The sequence below is a fragment of the Sinocyclocheilus rhinocerous genome, unplaced genomic scaffold (assembly GCF_001515625.1).
Source record: "Sinocyclocheilus rhinocerous isolate Xijiao unplaced genomic scaffold, SAMN03320098_v1.1 scaffold470, whole genome shotgun sequence".
NCBI lineage: Eukaryota > Metazoa > Chordata > Actinopteri > Cypriniformes > Cyprinidae > Sinocyclocheilus > Sinocyclocheilus rhinocerous.
The window spans coordinates 240721-252273 of NW_015637537.1; the positions used below are offsets into that span (position 1 = coordinate 240721).

General features: G+C 36.4%; 1 protein-coding gene across 1 annotated transcript in view; it reads right to left on the reverse strand.

Annotated features, from left to right (window-relative positions):
• The window catches only part of LOC107748962 (probable glutamate receptor), a 13228-nt gene extending 4098 nt beyond the window's left edge, over positions 1–9130 (reverse strand). The window contains exons 1-6 of the mRNA XM_016563990.1: positions 9106–9130; positions 8789–8870; positions 2159–2190; positions 1885–2064; positions 887–1113; positions 695–792 (exon numbers count right to left, since the gene is read on the reverse strand). Coding sequence (XP_016419476.1) covers positions 695–792; positions 887–1113; positions 1885–2064; positions 2159–2190; positions 8789–8849 — 598 coding nt within the window. The 5' untranslated portion in view covers positions 8850–8870; positions 9106–9130. The remainder of the gene's footprint in view (positions 1–694; positions 793–886; positions 1114–1884; positions 2065–2158; positions 2191–8788; positions 8871–9105) is intronic.
• Between the last annotated feature and the right edge of the window lie 2423 nt (positions 9131–11553).

Below are 11553 nucleotides of genomic sequence, written 5' to 3' on the forward strand. Positions count from 1 at the left end.
TATGCCAAGTCAAGTCTGTGCAAGTCTGTCCATGCCAAGTCAAGTCTGTTCAAGTCAAGTCTGTCCATGCCAAGTCAAGTCTGCAAGTCTGTTCATGCCAAGTCAAGTCTGTTCAAGTCTGTTCATGCCAAGTCAAGTCTGTGCAAGTCTGTTCATGCCAAGCCAAGTCTGTTCAAGTCTGTTCATGCCAAGTCAAGTCTGTTCAAGTCTGTTCATGCCAAGTCACTTAAGTCTGTGCAAGTCTGTTCATGCCAAGTCAGGTCTGTGCAAGTCTGTTCATGCCAAGTCAAGTCTGTTTAAGTCTGTCCATGCCAAGTCAAGTCTGTGCAAGTATGTTCATGCCAAGTCAAGTCTGATCATGCCAAGTCAAGTCTGTGCAAGTCTGTTCATGCCAAGTCAAGTCTGTTCAAGTCTGTTCATGCCAAGTCAAGTCTGCGCAAGTCTTTTCATGCCAAGTCAAGTTTGCTCAAGTCTGTTCATGCCAAGTCAAGTCTGTTTAAGTCTGTCCATGCCAAGTCAAGTCTGTGCAAGTATGTTCATGCCTGCCAAGTCAAGTCTGTTTAAGTAATCCAAATCCAAGGAAATCCTGCTGAAAAAAACAACAGTCTGAGCCAAATTGTTTTGATGTATTGTTCCTTTCATTCTGAAGTCCGTGTGGGTATAACTACTCGTAACCATGATTATCCTATGCTACCTTGAAGAGTCATTGCTCCCACGGTATACCAAAAACTGTGTGAGAGCGTGAAGAAATTATTTTCTTTCTCTGGTTGCTCCCATTCACAGGGGCTAATCCTAAAAAAATAAAAAAACATGTTAATTCTTTGGAATATAATGCAAATATTATCCTACATTTCAAAGGGCCATGGTTTTATCATTCCACCCTTACCGTGACACTAAGAAGATGCAGACGGAGGTTAGCAGGTAGGCGACCAGTACACCCATCCACATCTCAGTGGAGAAAAGGTTAAGAAGGCTGAGGAACTGCGAGTCATCAGAGGCCAAGTCTTTCCTCAGGATGAAACTAAGACCCATCTGCATGAAGGGTTTGGTCATGTCCACAGCTGTCTCACGTTTAGCTGTAAGAGTTAGAGGCGCCACAGCGATGTCTGCTTCCTGTAGAAATGAGCAACACATAAACACACAAAGATGGTTTCTTTGGATACTTTTGCATAATACAGTACATGCAGGCAAGATTTATTAGACACAGATGGTTGAATGTGAAAGGAATACCTTCGCATTTTCATGTGTTCAAGACGAACACAGAAATAAATCAAATTGAAATAGTAAAGAAACTAACATATTTAAGCATGAATACAGAAAATGAATGAATAAAGCAATTGTGATATACTTTATCTGTTTTCTATTTTAATATATTTGTCATGCAGAGCTGAATTTTCAGCATCATTACTCCAGTGTCACATGATCCTTCAGAAACCATTCTAATATATGCTGATTTGCTGCTCAAGAAACATTGTTATGCTTAATATTTTTTAAATACATATTTTTACACTATACATTTCTTTTCTGTCACGTTTGATCAATCTAATGCACCCTTGCTGAGTAAAAGTATTACTTGAAATTTTTTTTACAGAAGAATTTAGCAGATAAAAATAATATTTCATAGAAAATGAAATCTTCAGGATTGTATTAAAATTCAAAGATACTGATATGATTTATTTTATTTAATTGTTAAATATTCTAATTTTTGATGTATTCATTATATCATTTATTTTGTAATATTCTTTTTATGCTTCATTTAAATAATTGTTTTATATTCAAATTGTTGTCAAACAAAATATTACCGTAGATGTATGAATGTTTCCAAATTACAACATTTAAACATTGATATGCAACGACTTAACTCCAAAAATTAATGATACTCACCCCTCTGACAACTTCTCCAATCATGCCGTTCCAGTTGCCGCTGTCATCCGTTGTGCCATACCGGCCGTCCTTCACGAGCTTAATATCATACTTAAAATCTAATTTCTTTGAGACAGCTGACAGCAGGTCAATGCAGAAGCCCTCCAGTTCAGAGCCTTTGGACATTGCATACGGTTCCTCCTGCGTGGGATTGTGAGTAATAACAACCGAAAACATTATTTAGTTATCATTACAGACATAAACGAGCGTCCCAGATGTAACTAACTTAACTTACCTTGATGGTTGTAACTCTTAGTACCTGTGGTCCTAAAATACAAAACAACATTTCATTCAGCTAGATACAAATCCATAAGAATCCTCCACTAACTCTTTACTACTACAGAGATCAGATTGAATGCTCGGCTCAGTCTTTTGAATAATGTGGGTAACCAAACAGTTGCTGGTCCCCATTGACTTCTGTAGTATGGAAAAAAATACAATAATTTTTTTTTTATTTACCTTTATTTAACCAGGAAATTAAAAGCTCTTGAGATTTAAAATCTCATTTACAAGAGGGTCCTGGCCAAGAGAGCGAAGACCATAATTCTTTACACTTTTTTTTATATTCTGCTGTAAATATGAAGGAAGTAAACCTAAAATGATTTTACATATAAATAAGTACCAATGCTTAAGTCTACGGGATGACAACGCCGGCCATCCAACCCGAGAGTACAATAAACAATGATGAGTAAGGGCTTTTGAATTTGTGATGAACCTTAATGCTCCATGATAAACTGAATCCAACGCCTGCCTGATTAACAAACCATCCGACAGTATTTACTGATAAACCTACACTAAGTAGCCTCTGCTTCAAAATTTTATGATCTACGAAATCAAAAGCGTTGGATAAATCGATAAAAAGAGCAGCACTATGGCTTTTATTATACAATGGAAGCCAATGGGGACGAAAAACTGTTCTTTAAAATATCCTACTTTATGTTCAGCAGAAGACAGAAACTCATGCAGGTTTGGAACAACTTGAGGTTAAGTGAATCATGACAGGATTTTCATTTTTGAGTGAACTATCCCTTTAATGCTTAGGGTTAAGGATTTGTTCCAAACAGTGACTCTAAGTATGAGTGGTAGTAAAAGTGATGCTTGACTTAGTAAACCCAACTAATTATTCTACATTTTTATGACACGATATGATTTTGTTTAGTCTCTAATTGGCTGTTAGATCTTAGGTTTTTTTTTTTTGGTGAGCTAATCCAATTTTCAAATCAGTGAGTAGCAACAGAACCAGGGGGAAAAAAAACACTGCTTGTCTCAATTTGACAAGGGCAGAGCACTTGGACGGCATTACTGGTTGCTAATGAAGTATTCTGTCACGCTGGGATGTACTTTGCACTCTTCTTCAAACAACCACTAATATTCCCAAATTTAGCAGATGCAGACAATGTCCCACTTGTGCTACAGCAACAGCCACTAATCTTGCTTTGACAAAATGAGACTTAAAAGGAGATAGTTGGAAATAAACAAAAGCTTGCTTTTGAGTGTGCGCTGCCTCCTGCAGCGGAACAGATGCGGGGAGAGTTTGAGAAAGTTCCAGTGACTCTCTAAAGGAAGCGCTTACAAAATGATGGGAAAGTGCCCCACTCGTCTGGCTGCGGCATCTGAGTCCACTTGGAAGTTGCTCTCTTTATTGTTTTGATCCTGTTTTTTTTTTTATGCAGACCAGTCCACATTAAGCAGCAGACATGCTGAAAGATGCATGAATGTGTATGTCAGTCTATGAATCAAAGTGTTGTTACTTGAAACTTCAATATAACTATATATGGGTCAAATATAACATCCATTTTTGGATGCATTTTAAGTGTTAAGGGTTTTTCATCTAATGTTTCATGAATTTGTAAAGTAATTAATAAAATTCCTGTAATATTAATACTAGTGTGTACAAATATGTAAGCTCTTTGAGAGTTTGCACAGCGACTTCTCTGATTGGTGGATCTTTTTTTTTCAGATTATGAGTAGTGAGTACGATCCTCTGGCTATTAAACATGATTTTTTTAAATTAAGTTGGAGTCACAATGATTTGTGGCTTTTACAGAAGCTATTGTCATTACTAAAAAGAAAAGGATAATCAGTTTCAAGGAATGACAATACTTATTATTATTAAAATACATTTTTGGTGATCTTATGTTCAGAATACACCCACATTTGTCAATTCAGTTATTATTTGCTCAACCTTATATCATTCCCAACCCACACGATTTTTCAAGACTTGGCCCATGCTCTTTTCCAAGCAATTACAATAAACTGGGACTGCAGATCCAAAAAGATGTAAAGACACCGTAAAAGAATCATAAAAGTAGTCAAAACTGCAACCAATCTATGAACATAATATTCATTCACATCTTTTAACTGTCACCCCCCCCATTTTTTTAAAATAGGCATTAAAGTGCACTATCCAAACTTAAATTGTTATAATTCATGAACACTTTGGAATACAGAGGAAAGGTTGGTCTCTTTTTAAAGAAGACAGCCAGCAGATTATTGCAGAAGTGGAATTATTTCAAACAATTCAAATATCAAGTTTACATTTTCTGTAAAGAAAATGCACTGTACAATTTTTATTATATTTTATATAAAATAAATATTTTACATAACAGGTTTTACTCTAAAATTGCTAAAAAAGTAAAGCCTTATGTCTAAATAAGTTATGTTCCAAATTTGAAGTTGATATGAAAAAAATGAGGTTCCTGTGAGATTTTATTTAGGGCGTTATACCACAAACAGCCACCGGGTGACACCCAAACTCCATTGAATTTTTTTAATGCATTTTTCTGTCACAAAAGTCTAGATTTCTCTGTCAATATTACTTCTATCACAAAATATGGATACCACCAAATATGGAATCCTGAGACTCAGACCTTTCCAATGATATGTTTTATGTCAAGATTATAAAAAGTTTTGATTGTAAAATTACCGTAATGCATGTTGTAATGACACTTGAAACAGCTCCGCTAAGGGGGAGGAGACCGCCAAAAGATTGTAAAGTACCATTTCCATGGCAACGCAATGTCCGATTTCAAAATGATTTTCACAGGATGAATCCTGGGCTTCTAAGCTTTCAAACAATATATAATTTATGACGATTACTAAAATATTTGATAGAGAAAAAGGACAACAAAATAAAAGAGCGCCAAGCGTCCCACAAGTAGGACGTGACAGTTAAGGGGTTAAGAAATTAGTTAATCTGGTTCACAAAACTGGTTTAGATTGTTCATTCACCAATTCACAAACTCACTGATTCGGTTTCAGTCAAAACTGACTTAAAATTTCCATGCGTTTCTTACAGAAAACTTGTTTTCCAGAAAGGTTGTATGGACCATTCTTATGAAATTTTTATGTTGTTCTTTAAATCTTTAGTCCCTGTCCACTGTAATAATATGGAAAACAATATGACATGTGTTTTTTTTTTGGGGGGGTCTTATGGAAGAAAGCAAATCATGACATGGTGGTAATATAATAACAGAAGTTTTAAAATAGATATTTTTGAATGAACTATATATTGCATTTAAAGTTACTGTCATACAAAATTAATTAATGAAGACTTTGTGTTTTCTAAGTAATGTTAGAGTTAAAGTTGAGCAATGTTGAATAAGCCCGGCCAGTTTCTGGTGAGAATGTGTTGTTGTCTGAGTTTCATCCGTGCGACACCCAGCAGGCCTCCATCAGTGCCACAGCATATCACTGACACTCTCATCCTCCCATTCAAACCATGAAAAATGTACATGCCATCAAAACTGAAGTCATGTCATGGGCTGCCCCGCATTGGTGACGGTGGCTAATTGATTAATCACACTCATTGTAGTGAATAGCAGCAGTGTTCTCCGGTCTGAATGCTGACTGCTCCAGGCCTTGGCGGGACGTCATGAGACAGTGCCAGCGCAGTGCAGTGCCTCAGACTCAAACATGCCGTGTCAGACTCATATTGGCTCTATCTACATCCTGCTTTGTCTCAGCCTCAGACGGCACGTCCATGGACCGTCTGGTTATAGGCGCTGTTAAACCCTATTCACCTCAGACCCCTGACATCCTTGCTGTAATGACAACATCACATGAGTACTGATGAAATGATTTCAGTTGTCATGATGATGAATAGCTCATGGTGTTCATGAACTCATCAAGGGTTAAAAAAAAGGGGCAAATCCTTGAAAAATCATGGAAACACCTCAAAATTTACATAAAAGGAAAGTAAAACACGATGGGCCCTATTTTAACAATCAAAGCGCAAGGTCTAAAGCGCACGGCGCAGGTGCACTTAGGGCGTGTCCGAATCCACATGAAAATGGATTATATGAAAATTATTATATTCTCCTACTTTTCTTAGTGATTTACAGTGCCAGTTTATCAGGAAGTGACGATTTTGTTCTCTTTGACTCGTTGGATGGAAACGATGCTTGTTCGCAAATGTTTTATGCGATATTCCAGTTTTGCGCATAAGTTAAATTCGCAACTTTGAATGGAAACCCGGCTAATGCGCCTAAACACACATCGTTTTCAGAGCAGCAGGCCCATGAGCGCACAAATTGGCGCAAATGGATCTGATATTAAAACAACGTGGCACAGGACGTAACTGCATCGGGCTGAAACTAGCAAAAAACACTTGCGTCGCGCCTGGCGCCGGGTGTACGGCCCGATGAGTAAAAATCAACTCATTTTCAGTAGAGGAAGAAAACATTAACAAAAAACACATAAATAATTTGTGCCCTGTTATACTGGGAAAAAGATGAATAAGACTATACATTGCATTGATAAATAAAACTACTAGACTATTATATTGTAACATAGCCTATTACAAATGAGAAGGGCAAGAGTTTTCTGAAAATAACAAGCACTAATCTATGGTATTTCCATTGGCATCAGTGGTCAATCCAATTAACCAATACAATTAAGGCTGATGATATTTTTGGGAAATGATCATATTAAAGTCGGCGTTAAATTGTGACTGTCTTTTTTTGTCCCTATTGTGACGTATATGCGCGTGAAATGGCTTCTCGAACAAGAAAACGTTTTGTCAACAAAACAAAATTTTGTTGATTACATGATGTAAGGCGGGACTTGATTTTGTCCAATTGGTTGGATAGTAGAACGTTTATAATAAATGCAACTTTGCATATAGGGATAGTAAGAATTGTCAATTTTTGACAATCTAGCAAGCTGCTACAGTTAGCATTTCAGAAAAAGATAGCCACCGGATTTTTTGTCAGTGGCTAAAATGAAACTTTTATGGATAGATAAACATGTAATTTTTACATTTGTGTTGGTAGCAGCAAATGCAAATGTCGTGAGTTTTACAAAATGATGATAATAATCAAGACAGCACTTAAATCATGTTTTCAAAGTCTTATTTTTGAAAATGTATTGGCGCAAGTAATTTCATGTTTATGCTTTGCAAGGAGATCTAAACTGTCCATTAGTGCTCCCATTCATGTCAATGAATTACACCATTTACAATCCTCGGTTTTTTTCTAATTGCAACCACAGAACTTTCTGAGCTGATTATCTTAAGTGACTAATCCCAGATAAAAAAAAAAAAAAGGAATAAAACCAAAACATCTACTAATAAAATGTTCATATGTTGTTCATACTGTATGTTGTCCAAATCTCCTTGAGAATTTCCTATGGGTATTTAGGCCTATAATGATTTTTTTTTCTCAATTCATGAGTAAAATAAGGTCTGTGGTAAACCTAACTTGGCAATACTTAGAAATATTGTTGTAAAAAGTAAACTGCACACACTCACACCCCAAACGTTCTAATGTAGTTGCTTATTAAAATAATACATTTTTAAATATACATGTATTTTGTTGATTGCATACTAAATGTACTGTATACAACGTATATTTTTTAAATATAATTTTTTTTAATCTTCCATATTTATTTGACCCTCTAACTCTAGCACTCTCTATTCTAATTCTTTTTTTTATCTATTTGTATTCTTTTTTATATATATATATAAAAAAAAATTACTACGTGTATTGCATTAGGCTATCCGAGACTTCATAGCACTTGCATTTTATTGCTCTTTTGTTGATTTGATTGCTTCTTTTGTCCTCATTTGTAAGTCGCTTTGGATAAAAGCATCTGCTAAATGACTAAATGTAAATGTAAAGGTAAATATAAACATAACCGCTTCAAAATTTAGGGTGAATTTAGCATTTAGGGTGGTGTTTCCACATCTACCAGTAGGGGCTAATGAGGCTATGCTAACCAGCCAAACCATAACCCCGTTTGTGGCTAGAAAGGATGCAGCAAAACCCGGAAGCTAACAATAAATTCAATTTTCTACCTATTAGATTGTGTTTTATTAACGTCTACACCCTAAACCTACCCCTTACAATAATGCAAAAACAGTAATTATTGTTGTACAGTGTACAAAAAATTGCGCTATATTGATGTGCGCATGCCCAGTAGTTTTTGCTGTCTCCCTTCTAGCCTTAAACATAACCCCTAGCCACAGTCAATAAAACGTATTAACCTCTCTGCTGCCCCCACCAGCTCCGGAGTGTTTATGGTGCACATGTTGACATTTACTGGAAAATTCCTTGGTTTAATTTGGTTGAATTATAAGACATAGATGGCCATGTGATCTCAATATGGCAAGCAGAAAACGCTTTTAAGCTAAAGCCAAAACAAAGTATCATTTCACAAACAAGATGATGGACTACTTCTGTTTTCATGCAAGTATGATAAGTCAAATTTCTGTAAATATCAGGCACAGATAAAAATGCATACAAACAGTGTCTGAGCTTCATAAAGTTCATTCACAAGGCTAAGCAAAAAGCTTTATCTTAAAAACACAGCTATACATTCACCTAAAGCTTGTCTTACTATGTTTGATATTACAGTAAGATGTTACCTGCAGCGCAGAGCCCAGCCAGCAGTGCTGATGAGACCAAGATGAGTCCTAATGGAGTCATTTTTACTGCCAATAACCTGCACTGGAATGATATACATGGTGTTATCAAAACATCATTCATTCCAGAATTCAAAATTCAAATGTATGCAACTAACTTTTCATTTGAAAGTCAGCTGATCTCTTTAAAGATTGTGCACTTTTAAGCATTTTAAATATTACATTAGTACAGCACAGACAAAACCAAGATCAAAATGCTTTTTTTAAAACAAAACAGTTTTACTTACTAAACAGCAATAAATGGGCAAAAACAATCTTACCCTAAACTGTTGTCACCCCCTTATTATTGCTCAATGCATGAGGCAGCACACTATATAAAGCTTACACATACACCCAAGAGACTAACAACAGCCAATAAGAGAACAGGGGATGGTCTTGAGTGGGGGGAAAGGGGTGGTTGTGTCTGACCACAACAAATCCACAAGGATTTATGGGTAGGCAAGCTATAAGGGAGATTGAAACTTGGACAAAGAATAACAAGCATGTGATCCTTCGAACAAGGGATCTGAGAGCCTTGCATTACACAAGAAATTATTGTCTACAGATGCTCATAGAAAATTCAGTGGAGAGCTGGATTTTATTGTTAGACTTCTTTTGCCTAATCCTAATTTATAACCCCATAGAATGGACCTGGCGTGATCATCGGGGGGTTTCAACCTCTGCATCACGGCGAGCTAAAGCCGCAACTTGAAAACTGAAGAGAAACTGAACCACCGTGATAAATACACATCCAAAATGAGCGGCTCTGCCACTCGAATCCTAATGAAGTGAACTTTTGTTAGAAAGACAACAGCCTACAATCTCTGTCACTCAAAGAGTCATGTAAATCCCAAGGCGTTTTTTTAGCCTCACAGAAGGATTCGACTATGGTCCGTCTCACCAGCCATCATAGTCTTGGTAACCATGGCCTTCGGCATGCCTGAGCTTTTATCCAACACGTCAGTCATAAGTGATGATGAATAGGTCATGGGGGCAGTCCTCAAAGCATCCTGGGTCTTGACGATAACAATTTCCAGTCAAAACTGGCACTGTGAAAATGAAAGAAAAAAATACTTTTAATTGAGTTTTGGTCTGAGAAGTAATTGGACATCTAGTGTGGGGGCAAGGCTTTATTCTGTGACATTATTTCTCAGCAGGAGCTCTCTGTCCAGGGCTAAGGGGTTGGAAAGGGTGAAGGCATTCTTCTCAGAATGGGCCAGAACTACAGCACAGGGGGCAACATCTTTGCACAGAGCTCCTCTGCATTTTCTTTATCTAGATGTCAGCTTTAAAGACACAATTTGCAATTGCTCAGACACCGCCAGTCATGCTCTGACACTAAACTGAATCTAGTCATTGTTATTATATTACTGATATCTACAGTGGCCATATCTGGACAATTACGTCACTCTTAACATATGTAAATGTGATTGTACTAGAAGGATTGCAAATGTGCTTTGTTTCCCCCACAATCCAAAGACATGCGGGACAGGTAAATGTGTGTTTCCAGCATTCCCATGAGCCTGCTTGAGTTTCGAGTATACTGATGCTGCGTTCAAGTCCTCCTGGGACGTTCGTACTTACGAGTTGACAAGTCGTAATTACGACGTCAGGTGCGTTCAAGTCAGTTTAGTCGGCACAAGATGGTCAACTCGTAAATACGATCTATCCGACATGACTTGAACGCACCATGAGATACAGTCCTTGCTCAAAGAAAAGTCAGTGAATAGCTGGATTTAACTGTTCTATACTCTCTAAAATGGCCTAATCCTGTTTTATAACCCAAATAGAACGGACCCCGACATGGTACATGGCAAATTTCAACCTCTGCAGCATGGCTTCCTTTTGTGCTATGTGAAAACTTAGTCTCATGAGCTTAGTGTATAGTCCTTTTCCACTTTATACAGCTACAATTAATCAATTTGGTCACACTTTATTTTAAGGTACAATTCTCGCCATTTACAAATCATTAACTATGACTTTTGCATCAATAAACTGCTAATTTGCTGCTTATTAATAGTTAGTAAGGTAGTTGTTAAGTTTAGGTATTGGGTAGGATTAGGCATGTAGAATATGGTCATGCAGAATATGTGCTTTATAAGTAATACACATATTGTTAGGCAAATTACACAGAAATTCTGTTCTTTTTATATTTCATTAATACGTTTTAATGTATATTTGTTTCGGTTTGATTTATTAACTTTTAGCAATATATTGGTAACACTTTACAGCTAGGTTCCATTCACGCTAGTTTACTACGTCATTTAGCATGAACTGACAATGAAAAATACGTCTAAAGCATTTATTAATCTTAGTTAATGTTAATTTCAACATTAAGATTTACTACATTATTAAGATTTATAAATATACAATTATATTTATATCTGTTAATATAATTTAATGGACCTGAGCTATAACATGAACTAACAATGAGCAGCTGTATTTTTTATTAACTAATGATAGCAAGGATTAATATATACTGTAACAAATGAATTGCTCATAGTTAATTAATGCATTAACTAAACTAATGAGACCCTATTGTAAAATGTTACAAATATATTAATAATTTAACATTTTAATACATATTTATACTGTACACTCTAAAAAATGCTGAGTTAAATACAACCCAGTGCTGGGTAAAATAGGGAAAAACCCAGCAATTGGGTTGTTTTGACCCAGCGGTTGGGTTACTACCCAGGGTAGTACCTTCTGGGTAGTAACCCAACCGC